Below are 19,535 nucleotides of genomic sequence, written 5' to 3'. Positions count from 1 at the left end.
GGCTGGACAGGCGATTGACACTATTTTGTCTCTCAAAAATTATTTCAAGAAATTGTCAGTCAGCTGGCAAAACACAGTTCATTTTGAGTCAGTCGGCTGACTATCAGTCGACTGGGTAATTTTGCCTTGGTTAAGTCAGTCGGCTGGCCAGACAAAAGACTGGTTTTTCTTTTTGATTTTTCCATTTCAACTTTACACTTATGATTTGATTTTTCATAAAATATTTTAGGGACTTGAAAATGAGTTTCTTAAGTTCATATTGGTCCCTTAAAGAGCTTCAACAATATTTCAAAGGATATTTAAATATTAAAGCACTTACATAAAGACTTCTAAACTTTTTGCCATTCTTGAACACTTTAAGTCTTCATGCTTTTGGTCTTCAAGCTTTGAGATACTTTAAGATACTAAGTTTTTCATTGAGTTTCTCTTTATCTTCAAGTTTTAGTCTTTTAATACTTGATTTATTTGAGAAGCTTTCTCTTGATGTGACTTTGATTTATAACTTCTTTTTCTTGTGTTGAGATATGTATTCCTGAAACAAAATCACTTAACAACACATGTTAAACCATCTACATTTGTTATCATCAAAATAAGATTGAAAAACCTAATTAGACCAACAAAATATTTAAATGCAAGTGTAGTGATCTTAGTAGATAAATGTAAACATGCAAATACTAAAATGCAAAGAGAATAAGGAAAGAGTGACACACATATTTTACGAGGTTCGGCACACCGGTCTACGTCCTCGCCTCAAGCTAACCTGCTTGAGGATTTCACTACCTTGCTCACTTACGGGCAAAGCAACGCCGTTTACAACCACTCCTTACGAGATGGAGTCTCCTCAGTTCACTTACCAGACGAAACCAAATCTTGACACCTTATAGGATGGTGCATTCCTAGCTCAATTACCCAGGCTAAGACAAATTGGTACAAAGATAAGAACAATTTTGTGTACAAATTGGTCCTTATTGAGCTTAGCATCATACCATGCAAGACATGTATTATTATAGACAAATCTAAATGCATTACAAATTAAATAAAACAAGTCTTCTCTTCTTTGCCCTTCTATCTTTCATGAAATACGTCAGACGATATTCATGACTTCCATTTCCCTTTACCTTATGTGCATACTGAAATGTTAAATTTGCTCAAATGCTAAATACACACATAAGATTCATGTGGTTTGTTATTATCAAAACGGGATCAGACTCAAAAAGTTAACATTTATAATATAAATTATTTTCTAATTTTTAAAAAATTATATTAATTAATATTTAGAATAATAGATTTTGAAACTTGAATTTGAATTTGAATTTGAATTTGTATGAATTTTATAAATAATTTTATATATAATTGACACAAATTAAAGTTTGATATCCACATTCTATGTTCCTGTAAAGTAGTTATACATTTTTTTAAAAAATAAAAATATTATTTTCTAAAATTAAATTTAAAAATAAGGTGATATTTTTATAGTTATTTTTACAAAAAATAATGCAAAAATTATTTATTGCTGTTAATTTATTTTATATAAATATTATAAAAATTTATTAATTTTTATAATTCTTAAAAAGTTAAATATAAGACAATAATATTGCGAGTATAGATTTTCACCCGAATTCCCCCAACTGACCCGAACCAAAGCAACCCAAGCCATCCTGGTTCCCAACCCGACCCAGTCGCCGGTAACCCACCGTTAAAGGGTCCCAAGAGCACTGAGCCTATGAAGAGAAACAGAGAAGCAGAAGTTTTTGGTCTGCCCATTCATCGATCGGTCCATGGAGAAGGGGAAAGGAGTGACGACGGCTCGCAGATGGGCTGTTGATTTCACCGACAATTCCACCTCTCTTTCTTCTCGAGACGTCCCTGATCCTCCTGGCTTCACTCGCGCTTCTCAAGATCAGGTCCTACTGCTGTGTGTGTGTGTGTGTGTGTATTTTGTACGTGTGTGTATTTTGTATGTGTGTGTATTGTGCTTGTCTTTATTCGGGCTCGATTTTTTTCTGTAGGATGATTCGGCAGTTAGTCGACAGAAGAAGGATGCTGAGGCTACTTGGAAGGCTCAGGTGATTTGTTGATTCGCGAACTAGGGTTACGATTTGTATTGTATCTCTGTTTTCTCTGATGCATCAGACATGCTTTGGTTGCATTTTTTGAAGTTTATTTTTTAGGCTTTGAAACAGAAAATTGCGTTGATATTCTCAACTCTGAGAATCAAGAAAGTTACTTCCAAATGTCTGATAGATTTTTGTTTTAGATTCACAGGAAAGGTCTAATTTATTTGTTAACAAATTTTGTTTTGGATTTATAGGCTGAAATGAGTTCGACTACAAATTGGCTTCAAAATATTGGTCATGAATTCTGAAATTTGGTTAAGATATGGATTAGTTTAGGAAGCAAATGTTGAAAAATTCTTACTTTGGTTTACTTGTCTACTAAAACTCAGCCTCATAATTGAAAAAAAGAACGCTGAGTACGCTAATCTCCCAGGCCACATCCTGGGTTTAAGGACATGATGCATTTGGCATTAAATTTGCATTTCTAGACTCTTTTGTAATTTGAACCTATGACCTAGCTTGAGTATATCATCCTTTTCAGTCAATTAGTGTTGGATTTGTATTAAAATTTGGTTGGATTTCTACACTAATTTAAAATTTTAAAAATAGGTTGTTGGAGTTAGTCATAACTTCAATAATTTGGCTGTGATTGAGCTTGAGCGTGGGCTTGAAAAATTTTTCTTGTTAATATACGGAATGAAAACCATTTCATTTCTAATGATTTAGATGAGGAAGAGTGCTTAGGTGACTAGAAAGTTAATATTCTTAAATAACCTTGGCCGTAATTGGAGTTAATATGCTTTCTTTTGAACTAAATAACTACGGCGTTTGCCAAAAAAAACAAAAAGAATTAACTAACGAATGTGGTATGGCCACCGAGAGAGAGAGAGAGAGAGGTAGGTTTTTGGGGAGGTGTGTATTCCATACAGTTCAAAATAACACATTTTATTCATTGTATAAGGCACCTCATACTAATTATTGGAAAGACTAAATAGCAAAATTACAAAGACACTCGTTTCTAATTAAATAAGGCACCTATAAGATACACTAATTAATATTAAATCCCCACAAAATAGTCCTAATTAATTAATTATAAAAATTACTATTGTGCCTAGGACTCTAATACACCTTTGACCCTCTTCTGTGGAGCTGGCCTCCAGAGAGTATCAAATTGGTCCAATATAGATATTATGTTCATCAATACTCGAGCTGGTATGAGTATGAGATTGAAATGTGGCTTCCTTTGCAAAAATATGGACCAAAGCCTGATAAAATGTTAAATTGCTTTCTAGTCATGCCTTATTTTGATTTTTTTTTTTTTTTTGTTTTTGGTTTAAATGGTGCTGAGAACATTTTATTTTGTGCAAAAGACACTAACCTGTTTTGAGGTTTGGAAAAAAGACAATAACCTTCCTTGATGTTTCAAAAGTTCTAGGGATCTCCCCTGAGGTCGAATTTTATGGACATTCTCTTGAGATTTGTCAAAAAGATAGAAACCTCCCCTTGTATTATGTAAAAAGTCTAAGTTTTTTCAGAGAAGGTCTGTGTATTTTTTACAAACCTCAGGGGAGGTTTGTGACATTTTTGAAACATCAGGGAAGGTCTTTTTCTTTTTGTCAAACCTCAGGGGAGGTGAATGTCTTTTGCCCTTTTATTTTGGAGGAAGAGACACTCAACTTTCTATTTGGCAAAAAAGATGTTGAGTTGTGGACCTTCCCTAACATTTCAAAAGTTTCATAGATCTCCGTGGACATTTGATTCTAGGGACCTTTTGCCCACTTTGGTAGTTCATTGTCTAGTAGCCAAACGACAAGAGATGATGACCTTCCTTGAAGTTTGCCAAAAAGATGCAACCTTAGATATTTCAAAATTTGCACAAGACATTTGATTTTAGCAATGTTTTGAAAACTGGACTAGACCGGTAGTTTGATCGGCTGAACCGGACCACTCTCATGTCCGGCTTGAGCAGATATATCATCAAACATAGAATTTGGATAAAATCAGATTGAACTGGAGAAGTGGTCAACCTAGATGAACTGGACCAAACCGGGTTGGGAGACGGATCCCCTACTCTCTAGGTCAATCTGTGATTCTTGGTCCAGCGGTCTACTCCGTATATGACAGAGCAATGTTTGCTCCAGAAGCGAATAGAGGTGATTGTAGAGCGATGAGCAGCAAGTGAATCCGGTTGATCGTTTATCATGAGAAGAGAGAGAGTTAACTACAGATTTACAGAGCAATGTTTAGTGTAGGATGGTGGTAGTGAAGGGAACTCGATGTTTGCTCCGATCTGGTGCGCAGACTACTTGGCGGCTTGGCCAGAGGTGTGGGGGAGAGAGAGAGAGAGAAATGAAAGGTGGAGCAGCAGCTAGAAGAAGCTAAAAAATTTTCAATTTCTTCCTGTGCAGCAGGTTATGTTGGGATTGGGAAAGAAGGAGATGGGGATATATAATCCTAACCCTCTTAAAAATGTCTAGGATTGCAATTGCAAAAATGTGATATCTACAAATGTAATTGCCAGAATGCCATTGTTTAAAGGGTAAATAAAAGGGAAAAAGAAGTATAGGTAAAGCAAAAATGCTGCATGGAGAATTTAACTTGCAACCTCTTGAAATTTAGATGTTAAGCATTACCACTGAACCATTTGATAACTATTGAAAATTTTGATTCAAAACTATATATAACCAGTATATTTGAAATTTTAAAATATTAAACAAAACCAATGTGACTGGTGGTCTAGCCCGGTCCAACTAGAAAAACCAGAAACCAGACAGCCTTCTGGTTTGCTCTCTAGTCTGATCTTAAAAATGTTGGGTTTTAGGATACTTATAGGTTACTTAACAACCAATTAGCCAAATGAAATTTGAATTATGTGAAAAAAATAGGAAAAATGGCCATTTACCCTTTTGTGCCATTGATGCGTTTATAGTTAAAGTCTTAAAGAGAAGGCACTTAGCTAGGCTTCATAGAGTGCCATGGTTCTCCTTCCTCCCTCCTCCTTTCTTAAAAAAGAAAAAAAAAAATCTTTTGTCAAATGCCTAAAATACTGATGCCTGACAAGGATCTGGATCTGAAGGCATATTCGAGGACTGATCTCAAAACATAGGAAAACATATACTACAACGATGTTTTGAATCACACTGGACTAATATTGGTGGATCAACAATTGACTTCATATCCAAATACACTCTCCTTGGAACAAATGGCTTCCGTTAATGGCTAATTCATGAACTAATTTTAAGGGTTTGTCTTGTGGACAGTAGTGACAAAATCATAATCTATTCATAACATGTCTGACGCAAGAGTGTGCTTAAAGAGTTGTAGTGAATTTGGGTTGCTGGAAGGTGTCTTAATGATGCAAGCAAAGTCAATTCTTGAAGTTGTGGCCCGGCAGGTTTTGGTCCAATTTTTAGCCTAATTTTGGAAAAAGTTTTAACACTTGAAAAAGTGAATGTAATCTATGGAATTAAAGTTGAAGAAGTGATCTTTTTAGTAGATTAAATTACATGTGCGTGTGTAGTCTGCTTGTTCCTCGGTTCTAGCAACCTGGTATCAATGTCCTTAGCCTCTTAGTGAATGATGACAATTTTTCAAACCAATTTTTTTATTTACAAACTACATATTTTGTGCACAATAATTATAATACCTAATCAAAATCTGTTAACTTTGAATAGGATTAAAATGAAAATCCATAATCTATTATTCCAACTATATTCCACGATCAACTACTATTCATTGTGAATAGAGTCAAAATTTTTTTCCACAACATGTATATATAGTCATATATGCAAATTACATTTTACCATGGTAAAATACACCCATTAGCATTTATGCTTTTAATATAATGTTACTTGTTAGCACATTGGCAAGACATGATACTGTGGTTGTTGGTGGGGGCATGACATGGTATTTGCATTCAAACTCAGATTTTGAGTCACCACCCAATGCAATGCACAGCTAACAAGCATACCCACGAGGAAACAGGGAGGAGTACATCTTTTTGGCAAACATAGGTTAATATCTTTTGCCATTTGGCAACTTGATGGTGAAGTAACATATGGGGTGTCCTAAGGTAAATGTTTAGGAAGGTGTAGGAGTTTTTTAAATGGGGGAGGTTTACATCTTTTTGGCTAACCTCAAGGGAGGTCAATATATTTTGGCCTTTTTTTTTTCTTGTTGATGTGTGTAGTTTATATTTAAAGAAGGATGGTCATCTTAGAAAAGGACGAATATAAAGTTGAATAATATAGATTATCATAATGGATGCTTGACTCGAAAACTATGAAAATCTAAACATATTAAGCTTTTTTCCTAAGCACAAAATTATTTGAAGTTGATCTCTATTTGTTTTAATAAAGATAAGCACTCAAATAAATAGGTTTTGAAGATAATGAATTCTAGAAAAATTTGTGTGGTTGGAAATATAGTTGGTAAGGAAGAATATTTAAGATTCAAATAATGATCACAATGATTTTATTGGCCAAATGATGAAAGCAAATTTGCACCAAAAAATCATTTGAATTGTAGTAAAGATTAGGGCAAAAGACATTGACCCCGGAGGTTTGGGAGAAAGATATGAACCTCCCTTGAGGTTTCATAAATTCCCTAGACCTCCCTTGGTATGGTAAAAAAATGTGGACCTCCCGTGAGGTTTTAAAAACCCAGTAGATCGACATTTGATTTTGGGACACTTATACCCCCTTTTAAGCTTGTCTTTTTGCTAAATATTAGGAGAGGTCTATGTCTTTTTGGCAAATCTTGTAGGAGGTCCATGTAATTTTTGAGAGGGTATACATTTTTTGGCCAAATCTCAATGGAGGTCCCTGGCATTTTTGAGACTTTGGAGGTGCACCGTTTCACCAAACCTTAGAGGAGGTTAGTGTTTTTACCCTAAAGATTACTGTGGTAAATATCATAGCTATAATGAGCAAGAACAAATTATCAAAATCAAAATAATAACCTTTTTGATAGTAAGGTATGGTAACAATATTCTGCCTTGCAACATATGGGTTTGAATCAAAATGGTTGTACAATAGGTTGGAATGAGACATATCGTAGAAAGTTGCCAGAAATAGGGGTAAAGATAAGGAAACAATGAAAATTTACATGGAATTACTCGAAAGTAGAGCAGAAAACGTGTAAGGTGATTTAATCATGATTCATGGGCAAAAGAAAGACTATTGCCTGAACTAGTAAGTGGGAGCTATGATATAAGTTAAAAGGCACTATAAGAACAATAGTAAGTCAATGCTAGAGAGAATATTACAAGGCAAGATGGCTCATGATTTTGTAATAAGGTTTAGTGGTTCATCCTTCTTTTAGAGATGAGATTAGAGAATGAGTAAAGTCAGACTGCTTTGTAACCGAAGGGTCGCAAAATTGAATAGCTTTCTTCGAGAGTCTTCTTTTTCGGATGAGGAAGGTTAGCATGCTTCGGTTGGCTTACATCCTAAATAAGGACACTACTATCAAACACCGCGAAAGCAATTTGCTCCTTCTGTTCAATTTAGATAAATTATAAGGTACGTTACTAGGCTTCCTTTGCATTTTTTTTTTTTGTGTCGTAGTGCCATGTTGTCTGAGTTGTCATTATGTTAGTTGAACGAACTTATTCATGATTTGAGTTGTGAATTACGGGGAGCCTTTCACACTATTGTTTCCCGCCAGTAGTAGATCATTATCGTCAGAAGTGATGAAAAAAAAAAATGGCACCTTTTCGAAAGAAATTCATATTAAAACAATCTGCTCCCATCCACTAGGAAACTTGGTTCCACTCACTCCATTCTCATCTGACATTCCATATGCAACTCTATGTTCCTTGTCAATATTGACTCGAACGAAATTCCTACTCCAAAATCTGCTCCTAATGACCCAACTTTATCCTAGCCCATGCTTCATCTGAATGAGATCCCAAAAGAGGGTCCGATGGAGAGAACCACAAGTACGTGGACAGGTGTCGGACCAAGGCTCCTCTTGCCCAGAAGAGCTTACTTATGAGCAAAAGGGAAGCCGAAAAATGTGAGCCTAAATGCACTGCAATCTTTCTAAAGCTCCCATGAGCAAGAAAAGGCTAAAGCCCTTTATATAATATAGGGGGCTCCTCTAGTTACATGCAATGGGGAGCTTACACTCTAGTAAGAGATAGAATCTCACTAAATGGAAGGAAAATGAGGGCTTTGATCCATGCAATGAGGGTGCCAGGATATCTTAAATTGTTAGTTGAGTGATGACCGATAAGGTAGATCCGTGCAGACATATATACAATAAATTTAGGTAATTACTAACTAGCTTTCTTGCTTTAAATGTTTATAATGAGTCAATATTGCAAAAGTCAAACATTTGAAGATTTACCTGCTTTTTTGAAGGGATCAGATTGTAATGCTGAAAAGAGAGAACTTTGCCTTCATTTAGTATGAACTGTCATGGTACACTACTTCCTGACTAAAATCTGCATGTACCTTTCTCTTACCCAAATTCACCTTGACGTGACAACTGACAATGACAGAATCTCAACTTAGAGTGACCCCCAGTCTAGGGTTTATTTTTGAAGGAAATAACAAAGGGCAGGTCCTATAATTTTATGGGGCATGTAATAAAGGGGAGATCAAGTGCTATGTCTGATTCTGCATTCTTCTAGCTCTCTTACATATATATTTTTTTTCTTCCACCCTTGTCCCCTCCTAAAATAAAAATATGCAATGGAGAAGGCGAAAAAATCTTCTTCATTCCTGACTGGAAATACCTTTCTCAATCATCTTTGGAGGCATTATATGTCACAAAATCTATACCATCAAGAAATTGATGTTGCTTTTAAAAATCATTGTGTTATGAAGAAAAACGGGCCATGTTGCCATGAAAGAAATCTGTTAACTGATGCTGTGGAAGTTGCTAAGAAGTTAAAGCAATATGCTTAAATTTAATCTTTAAACCTCATCAGCAATGCTCATATTTTATGAAAAATGTGCTTAATTGTCTATACAATGGAAAAACAACTGATACAATCTATATTCATCAAGTATAAGTGCCAAATTTTTATAAAAGGTTTGTCAATTTAGTCGGCATTTATTTTTCTGTGTCTGGCCCATTTCTCCTTCAACAAGGATACAGTTACTAACTCTTTTTGGTCTCTTTCTTTTTGAGCAGAAAGCATGGGAAGTGGCACAGGCCCCTTTCAAGAATCTGCTAATGATGGGTTTCATGATGTGGATGGCTGGAAGTACAGTGCATTTGTTTAGCATTGGTATTACATTTTCAGCTCTTTGGCAGCCCATAAGTGCTCTTCAAGGTGTTGGGAAGGGTATGTTACAAACCACCAATAATTTGTGTATATAGAATTACAGCATATCTTCACACCGTGTTTGAGATGGTTGTTTAATTTTCTTAGATAATGGAAAATGATGGAAAGAAGCGATATCAGCCTTTGTTTAACATTAAACTCGTTAGGGGCCACTTGTTGGTGCAATGATGAAAGTCCTAGGCTCTATACGTTAGTGTCCTGATTGCTTTCTCGGGAGTTGCTACTTCATGTAAATATGTTCAAGGATATTACCATATCTAGAACACCCTTCCAGTGGGATTGGCACTGGGTAATTGCATTTTATGTTGGACTGGAACACGCTGTTTTGTGTATTCATGTGTATGTGTGCATTCTACGTGTGTAGTTTAATTGTGGTTCTTGTTTTTTCAACTGCCTATTATGGAATATATGATTGAGCTTCCTATATCTTGAAATTAATTGGATATTATTTATTAGAACTTTCTCTATACATAATATATGAAGTGAGAAATAAAATTATGCGAGTCACATGTATTATCTATTATTTCCAAGATTCAAAATCGTCTGCATTTTTTTTTTCTTTTTTCATTTCGTGTTTTGAAAATTTTCCTCATTTTGTCCACAGCCTTTATTTACCCGTTGCATTTTCTTCTCATTTTAATGGCATCTTGATTCATTGATAGCTAAGTTATCTTTCTTGAAACAAATACCTGCCTTCGATATATTATGGTTAGTTGGTAATAATTAAGTATTTAGGTTGTCAAACAGATATTTATGGTTTGTATGAAAGAAAAAGGTCACTTTGGTTGGCATGGAATTACTTAGGCCGCTGACTTTATTAAAGTAGTTGTCTAAAATTTACAAGATGCCAGGATCTGTTATTTCTTTCATCTTACCATTTCTTTTCAGTTCTTGTCATAGTTGCATTTCATACTTGTTTATACCTGGTTTCATTTTTTTTGGGCAGTTTTTGAGCCTTACAAGGACAGTAAAGTGGACCTTCTCGGGCCCAAGTTACTATTCATTGCACTCAATTTGGGGGGCCTAGCCCTGGGCATTTGGAAGGCAAGATGCATGCTTATTCCCTTCCTTTCTCTATCTGTCTCTGTGAGCATTTTTACACCTTAAGGCTCATGATGATCTTGCTTTTTCATACTCAATTTTCTTGATTTGCACAGCTTAACACATTGGGCCTTCTTCCAACGCATGCATCAGATTGGGTTTCATCTCTACCCCCTGCTCAGGTTTAGATCTTTTTTCCTGGTTTGCATGTAGTATTCTTCATTTTTTGTGTAGTAATATCTTTTCATTCAAGGAACAATATAACTGGCTTGGTTCTGTGTGTGTGTGTGCGTGTGTTGAAGGTGTGCTTGGCGTTTTACTGATTGGAATTTACCAAATACCAATTCAAAAGCTATAACTTGAGGAATTTCAGCAGCTCTACATCTGTTCTGGAATATGGATGCCCATGCCCTGCCTTTAATGGGCGGATAGTAGAACCCCATCAATCCTTGCCTCAAACACATGCTGGCTTTGGATGGAAATCCAATTACTATCAACAAAGCCTCTTCCAATCTGTCCCAATTCTTTTCCCTGTTTATCATAGTTGAGATGTGATAGGATAATTCTTTAAAGAAAATTTACATTCCTAAAAAGTAGCTAACCCAACATGGAAAGAGAGAGAAGGGGGGAACATCTGTAAACTTGCTAGAGAGTGATGTAATTGTGTGAATACTTGTTATTTTGACTTTCTTCTTACTTCTCTTTAGTTTTTTATTTTGTAGGACTTCTTATTCTCACTGTATATTCCCTCTTTTCTAATGAAATTCTCTTCTTTTCTTATAAAAAATTGTGTATATTGTGAGAGATATTTAGCTGCAAGAGAGAGAGAGAGAGAGAGTGCAAACTAGTGGCTTGTAAATCAAAAGTGCCTTTGCAGGTTATGTGAGGGTGGTCTCTCACAACTGGAAAACTCTTGCATTGTTTGGACCCTTGCCTTCTTCTTCTTCTTCTTCTTCTTCTTCTTAAAATATGGTTTGTCATTACATCTACCTTTAAAAACATGGTGGCCATATGGCATTAAAATAGATATTCTGTGGCAGGGACACGGGTGCTCTCAAACTCCTATTTCATTTGGATGTAATGTCTGGTTTTCCATTTCATTTCTAGACCCAACATAATGCTGATTAACTTTTCCAAATCCTCATCAAGAGGGGAAGGATAGGCTGTTATCATCCCCATGCTGTTATTCTAAGAAGCACCAACGCTCCAAGAATCTCTGAGTGTTAATGTCTTAACACGTGAGGTGCCAACAACCGTTCGACACATGTTAGATGCCGACACTCATTTGACATGGCCAAACACTTGTTTGACACCCTTTCAAATTCTAAATTAATTAATGCAATTTTTGGACAAGGCACTGACAGTTCCTGAAGTAGCCAAGACGTTTTCAGACCTTGACCTTAACACTTCCTGAGATGGTCTAATACGTATTTTGTGTTTTTCTTGTATTTTTTTTGGGTAGATTACTACTTGTTCTTGAAACTTCTTGTAACAATGTTTCATACTTCTTGCTTGTTTTTTGTTTTTTCATTAATAATTATAGTTTCACAATTGTGTGAGAAATTTGATGGTCCTTTATAGATTTGTAAATGCAGGCAATGAATTTAGATGAAATTTATTTATTAAAATATACACCAAGAACTTTTAATGCCTATAGTTCATTATAAATTTAGATTACTGCAGTAGTTTACATCTAAAAGGAAAAAAACCAAACTAAATATGCCTACGTGTGTATTTTTGTTAGAATTTAATTGATTGATGTATCCATGCTGTGTTATATCTTTATTTTTTGAAAATTGCTGTGGTATCAGGATAGTGTTGTGTCCATGTGTCACAAGCTAAGCTTGTCCAGTGTCTTGCCTGTGGCTGCTTGTCTTGTGCTCATTCACTATACATCCATAATGTAAATAGCAGTGTAGAATTCTTGTCTTAAGTTAGTGGCGTTGTAGTAAATAGGTGGCACATACTGATGTTTCCTTGTGCTAGAGTGAGGATAGTGTAGAAGTTCTTTAGGGATTCATCATCTTGTATGACTCATTAGCACTTGCCTCCACCAAAGACTTGTCGCTTAAGTTAGGGGTAATGAAGGATCACATTGCATAGTTCACCACCATTTGATTCACTTTTCTATTTCATGCTTGATTATTGCTTATTGTTTACTTTGTATTCAATGCCTGTATATTTTTTCATGTGACAGATTCATCGTTAACGTTTTTTTTTTAGGAACAATTAAAGCTTGTGTGCTACAACTAGTGCTGCGTTTGCACATCCCTCTCATAGTTGGTATTAGAGCTTGGTTTATTGTTTCATGATTCAGTTGCATTCTGATTGTGCGCTTGCTTGAACTATTGGGAGAGTACCATGCTTTTGAAAGATTAGTGCACTAATAAGGAGAGAATCAATTGGCTTAAGTGACAGGTTGAACATGTCTACGAGGTGACTATAGAAATGGCTAAACTTGCTGACCGTGTTGTTGCTCTTGAGTAATCACAAAAGTGACAAGAAGGGTCATTCTTAATTTGACGAAAGACTTCTACGCTATGGTGTGGAAGCTTTACAATATGAGATGAGTGAGCACCAAGGTAAACCTTTTGGTTCTTGCAGTTGGAAATATCAATTCTATTAGGTGGATTTGGCAGAGGGAAGGTGCCACAGTGCCAGAACCTTGGCCCTTTGGTGGGCCCCATATTGCCAAGGAGTTGGAAAACTTTCTCATTGATTCTTTGGCAATACTTCCATGTTGTTAGGCTCAACTTGGAGGAAGCTAAAGTATTTATGGCTATAATGTACTTGTCTAGATATGTCAAAACAGTGATGTTGAGCCAAGTACAATGAGATATAGAATGGCAGATGCACAATTGATACTTGGGAAGACTTGAGAAAAGATCCCAAGGCTCAATTTTTTGTGAGGATTTTGAGTTTAATGCTTAGTTTATGAGATCGTAAACATAGACACTGTTAGAGATTATGTGAAATGGTTATCTGCTTTGATGATGGATATTGGGACATGTTAGATAGTTAGAGACAAATTATTCTACTTTTTGAAAAGTTGAAACTGTGAGCAAGGGCTAAGCTCCGTCGATGAAGGATTCAAGCCTACATATATTAAAATTTACAAAATAACCCAAAACAATAAAAAAAACCTTAAAATAACCCCGAATGAATGGATAGTGTAATATAAAAATATCTTGAAACCAGTATAAAATATTTATTTTTTAAAATCTCCAAACAAAATCTTATTGCCTAGAATTATCTAGAAGCAATACTATGGTTGGGACTACCCACAACTTCATCTTGCAAAGCGAAGTGCAAATTTATCATGAAAGTTGGCAAAGGTTTAGGCCATGAATGCCATGAATTTAGTAGCCTGACCAAGATTGGGAGTGACCAATCATGCGCTTGTGAAGCTTGGTCTATGGGAGGGATGTGCCAATCTTGATTCCATTTTGATGGATGGCTTTGAAGTTCGGGAGTGATTGAATTCTTGTGGGAGACAAGTATTTTTGTTAGATCCTTTGCTTATTAGGTGATTATCTTTGCATGGTTCAAATTGTAGCGAAGAAAGGAGATGATGAAGTTTTTCTCTGCCATGCAACTCAAGAAAGGTCTGAAATGAGGTCGACCAACTTACCTTGCTTATTGTAGTGGATGAAGAAGGAGAATTATAGTTGATGCCTGCTGTCATTTTATAATGAGTTAAGGAGTTCCAAGTTGTGAGGCTATATAAGTCACCAAACAACTTGCATCAATAATAAGGTTTTGAGTATTAGATGAAGTTGTTACTTGGGGTGAAACTTCTTGCAAAAATGCCATATTGGATTCTGATAGTGTTACTGGAGTTAGCTTAGCTATGAAAACAACTTGATGAGCTATTGAAATTGGGTTTTTATGACCCTCTAAAGCACCATTCGGAACATTTGTGCTGTTTTAGAAGAAACAAGATGGTTGCTTGAAGTTGTGAACATACTATTATGATAACAAAGTTACTATGTGAAACACATATCCTATTTCCTTAATCGGTGATTTGTTTGATAAACACAGTCATGCTAAGTACATAATAAACCTATAGTCAGGCTACTATAAAGTACGAAGAGTAGAAGGTGATGAGCAGAAGACTAGTTGTGCCCACAAGACTTTTGAATTGTTGATGACACTCGTTGGTTAACTAATTCTTTGATGAACTTTCATGACTACCTTGACAAGTTTGTCGTGATATATCATACTGTTTGCTCTAAAGAGCACTGTGATCATGTGCAGAAGGTGTTTTGTTGGTTAAAGGAGAATAATTGTGAGTGAAGAAAAAAATGCTTCTTTGCTTAGGAGCACATCAAGTTCGTTGCCACATGAATGAACAAGGCTGAATCCAGATGCACACGGTGAAAGTGAGGGCTATCCAGCACTAGAGGTTCCAAACAACAGGGGAAAACACTTTGTTCTGTTCTTGGTTTTGCTAACAACTGCAGGAAACTTGTTGGGGGGTTAGTCAAGGAAGACTGCTCCATTAACAGAATTAATGAAGAAAAAGCATCTTGAGTAGAATTGGACACATGAGTGTCAGGGTGCCTTTGATGAATTTGAAGGAAACCGTGATGAGGATTGTGCCCTTTCTTTTCTTGACATGAGAAGCTCTTTGGGGTATAGGCTAATGCATCCAACTTTGCCCTTGGTGGTTTCTTATTGTGAGAAAGGCTATTGTGTTACTTATGAGATTCGTAAGCTTAGGGCTCATTTAGTTGTGGAAAACATTTTCTGTTTTCTAATAAAAATTCTAGAGTATTTTTTAATTTTTTATTTTTAATTTCTAAATTTCGAAATAATCGCAAAAGGACAACTTGTTTTCCAATTTTCCAAAATTTATATGAGGTAACATTTGGAATCATGTATTTCGGAGCTTGAATTTGGACTGTATGGATTTGGAAGAAATTCTATGCATAAGCTGCATTTGTTAAAGTCCTAGATCTGAATTGCATGCTCCTATACGCAAAGTAATAGTTAGAAAACCGGAAAAATAATGAAAAGATATTTTCCAACTTGTCTATATAAATTTGGAAAGTTGGAAAACAAGTTGACATTTTTGCAATTATTTAAAAAATCAGAAATGAGAAATAAAACTATTTTCACAATCCGATAGTGCCAAAAATGTTTATTGTTGTTCATTTAATTCATATAAATGTTTTAAAAATGAAAAATTAGCTATCTTTTTTTATAAATATTTTGAAAACTAAAATGGAAAATGAAAACTGTTTTCCACAAGTGAACGGACCGACCGTTAGTGAAACCGAACAAAAGAACATGAATCAGAAGAAAGAAATGTTAGCAGGTTATCCATTGATTTCAATTTTCAAGGGTGGTGGCACTACACACTTGGATAAAAGTTCATTGTGAAGACGAATATCTCAGCTATTAGCTGCTTCTTTGCGCAAGTTATCGTAACAAAAGAAGTCTTGTTGGCAGGAATTCTTGGCAGTGCTTGATTTTTTCTTTGAACATAAGGAGGGGCAGATGATTCAAGTTGTAGATGCATTAAAGTAGGATGACCTGGCTTCTGGGCATCTAAATGGGAGCACACTTGTCAGCAAGTAGCATTGCCATGATAATGCAAGAATGCATCAAGGAGAATCCTGTTAAAGATTGAATAGGTGAAACCATATGAAGTCAATGGAAGAGGGAAAAGTTCCGTAGTTTTGAGTGGAGGATGGCTGACTGTATGCACGAAAATTGGCTCTATGTTCCCCAAGCTAGTGACCTTAAGAAGGCGCTCTTGTGGGAGTGCCATGATAACTGCGGATAGGCTACCAAGGATGGCAGCGGACTTTGTTATTATTGAAATTGGGGCATTACTAATTTCAAGTGCGAGGAAGTGACTTGAGTATATATGAACTTGTATTCTCTCCTGGCAAGAGAAGATGAGTGTAGAAAGCAGCAAGAGCCATTCCAATGTCCACGAGATCATGGGAGAGCATCCCTTGATTTCACAAAAAATCTTCACAAAGGTACACATAAGGTCTATACTCATGATTAGTGATTGTAGACATGTTTTGAAAAGCCCACCCTCTTATAAAAACCCACCCATTCGTGCTTGTTTTCATAGGCTTATCTCAAAGCTTCCTTAATTACGTGACCCATATAGGCTTGATAGCAAATGCTTGATAAGGCTGCATGATAGTCATGGACAAATTAGAAACAGCTTGTGCTTTTTCTTTAAACTTGATTGGTTCGGCCCTGAACCGATAAAAGTCAACCATTTCTACTGATAAATTCATTTGGTTATCAGTTTTGGGCAAATTGAACTGATTAAACCTCTAGTCCCCATCTTGGCCAAAGTAAGGACGACCTTTAACCTTGGATGAAAGAGCATCAAGTGTTTCATATTAGCTGTCTCAAGCCATCCCACACTGACAATGAAGATGCAACCTGCTGTCAGTCAACCAAAGCACTGCTGAAAATCAAATGATCTTGCAGAAAAGAATTCGAATAGATCTTTGTAGAAAAAGAGTTTAGATCATCTAGGCATCAACATCAAGAGTTTCTAGTGAGGTGGTAAGGCTTTGAGGAAGAAGTGAATCAAGAGATCAACTGCGTGTCGGTGGAGACATCCATCTGTTTGCGGACAAATTTCAACTCATGGTTTTAAAACCTGAACAAGTGATTGATTGGGTTCAACTGGAATGGTCAACAGGCCACTGTGGTTTAAGGTATCAGACCCGAAAATGAGGTGAGCCAGCATTGACCTGTCTGAACCGATCTCAATTTGGGTCAATGGATGTTCAATGTAGCCCTTTACTTAAAAATGAAAAATTTGCATTGGTGACTTTGAATGGTTGAAAGTAGATTCAAACACATGATCTAAGGGGAGAAGACATGAGTGGTGGCTTAGTACTGCATTACTAGCTGCTTTTGGTTTGGAAACACCAGATTAAAATAATAATAAATAATAGTGAACTTTAATAATATTTTAGAAAAATAAGAAAAATAGTTCAAAATTTATTTAGTTGGCTGTTAGTGATTGTTTTTGGCTTTAATTGGCTAACATAGATGATTTTAATCATGTTTGTAGTATTTGATATGGGATTGGGTAAATATTATTTTTGTAATATATGCATATACATATTACATGTAAAAATAATATATAATATTATATCATGCTGACTTAATCAGTTATCCATTGGTGTGACCTGCTGGTCCAACCGACCCAGTGGCTTCACTGGGTTGGTCACGAGTCCAGGTTTTAAAATCATGGGGTTTAAAACTATTAACTGGACAAACCCAAAACTGGGTGGCCTTCTGGTCATTTTCTGATCTGGTTTGAAAAACATATTTATGTTAGAGCTTTGATTGTTAAACTGAGTTTATTTTTCATTTCTGTTTCTGTCATAGTAGCTGGCAATTTCAAACCCTAAATATTGGGTACATGCTCTTGTTTGTGAAGCAAAAGCACACGTCTGTGGAGCAGGCAGTGATGTGAATCATGCCATACTCCTTGACCAATTGCATCTGCTATAAAAAATAAATGTGACAATATGCTCGAAATACCTTCACATTATCTAGATTCTATTCATTGAACTTGCATCAACGAGACTTCATTCCTCATATCAGCTATGCCATTTTAGGGAGCATGTTATGGCAATTTTCAACATTCCAGGATGGAAAGAGCCCATGCATGGAATGTTTAAATCATTGTTGAGTCCATGTTCTCTCTGATTATTTTTCGCTCTAACCCTGTGTTTAGGAGAAGCTTTAGATTTGGGTTGTGGGTTTGAGTTTTGTTCAAATCCACACAAGTTCAAATTTAAGGCCGGAAATTATGCTTCCAAACACTGCCTAAAGATTTTTGTCAATTGTATTCTCTTGATTAGGATGCCTGAAACATTTGAGCAACTTGTTGTGTGCTGAATTCTTGCAAACATGTACACCATTTTTCCCTGTTTAATTTTCAGGAGGTCGAGTATTCCGGAGGAGGTATTCCACTGCATTAATGTGTTAATCTCAGGAAGTGGGAGAAATTGTAGAGCAGAAGTTGGAAGTACTTTGCTGCTGTTTCCTGAGCCGATGATAATTACATGTGTGCTCACCAAGGATCACCAAATTCAAATATTTTGGGGTGGGGAAGAGTATCGTTTCAATGGTAATGATCCGTTTTTATTGAATAGACGCCATCTTTTTTAGAAATTCTTAATGGGAAACATGTTGAGCTGGGATGTTTGGACATCTTTTGTAAACTTTCGTTATGTTTGAGAGCATTGGGTTTGATAGTGTAGATTTTAAGAAAGCACAACACAAAACTGTCTTGAGTTTTGTCAAGAGTTTCATTCATTCAAATCCAAATTAAGTTAAAAAATTACAGTATTATTGATATTTAGTGAGGCAGTGTTTGGTGTTCTAGAGCTAAACGGGGATGCCTAATTCTAGACACCACAGATAATGAACCTCTGAACATGATATTGAAGGATAATTTTGTAAAAATATTCAGATGCTTCCTAGTAGTATCTGAATGTATTTTGTGAAAATTTTATTGTGTTTTTCACAAGGGTTCCGTGGAAAACAAGCTTAAAAGATTTAGCGACAGTGACTTTCCCAATGGTCAATGCAGGTCCTTATAAAGAGAGAGTCGAATAAAAGTCTGAACGCATTTTGCTTGCAAATTAATCATTATCTTTTTATTTCATCATATACTTGAATCTTGAAGAGTACTTGGTTGAGTTCTAGTAGTTTTTGGTCAGGCTGGGTGGGACTATGAGGATGTGTTATAAATTGTTGTGCACGAATATAAAAGAAGCTTTTTGCAAATAACACACTGATAATACAATATAAACATCTTTATTTATAATCTTAGCTATCTATTAGTCCTCTTTACATTCGTTCATATTCTTATTCATTCTTTCTTTTTGTCATCATCTTTCTCTCTCCTTTCTTCATTCTCCCTTTTTTGTTTGCTTTAACTTTTCCTGATTTTTTTTTTTCTTTAAATCGTTGCTCCAATTCTTGGTCTATTTCTAACGTGGCAACTTAGGCTTGGTTCTTATTTTAGTTTGCTAAAAGAGCTTTCAACATCTTTTTGGCATATCTAGCTTCCCATGAACTTTTTTGGCACACATGATGGCAATCAAAGTGCTAGTTACGAGAAACATGAAAAAGAATCT

At 35.7% G+C, this 19,535-nt stretch overlaps 1 protein-coding gene across 1 annotated transcript; it reads left to right on the top strand.

Moving 5' to 3' along the window:
* The first annotated feature begins 1,612 nt into the window (after window positions 1-1,612).
* LOC131150405 (uncharacterized) lies at window positions 1,613-18,922 on the top strand. Its single transcript, XM_058101111.1, has 6 exons — window positions 1,613-1,904; window positions 2,010-2,066; window positions 9,201-9,354; window positions 10,301-10,398; window positions 10,512-10,577; window positions 18,333-18,922. The coding sequence occupies exons 1-6, from the start codon at window positions 1,779-1,781 to the stop codon at window positions 18,369-18,371; spliced, it is 540 nt and encodes a 179-aa protein (XP_057957094.1). The 5' UTR covers window positions 1,613-1,778; the 3' UTR covers window positions 18,372-18,922.
* Window positions 18,923-19,535: the final 613 nt, after the last annotated feature.

The sequence above is a fragment of the Malania oleifera genome, chromosome 3 (assembly GCF_029873635.1).
Source record: "Malania oleifera isolate guangnan ecotype guangnan chromosome 3, ASM2987363v1, whole genome shotgun sequence".
In the NCBI taxonomy this organism is placed as follows: domain Eukaryota; kingdom Viridiplantae; phylum Streptophyta; class Magnoliopsida; order Santalales; family Ximeniaceae; genus Malania; species Malania oleifera.
The sequence above is the reverse complement of the archived record's forward strand: the minus strand, read 5'-3'. Positions and strand labels throughout refer to the sequence as shown.

Coding starts and splice junctions, on each gene's coding strand:
- LOC131150405 (XM_058101111.1), top strand. CDS start 1,779: ATGGAGAAGGGGAAAGGAGTGACGACGGCTCGCAGATGGGCTGTTGAT. Junction 2,067..9,200: donor AGGCTACTTGGAAGGCTCAG/GTGATTTGTTGA, acceptor CTTTTTGAGCAG/AAAGCATGGGAAGTGGCACA. Junction 9,355..10,300: donor TCTTCAAGGTGTTGGGAAGG/GTATGTTACAAA, acceptor TTTTTTGGGCAG/TTTTTGAGCCTTACAAGGAC.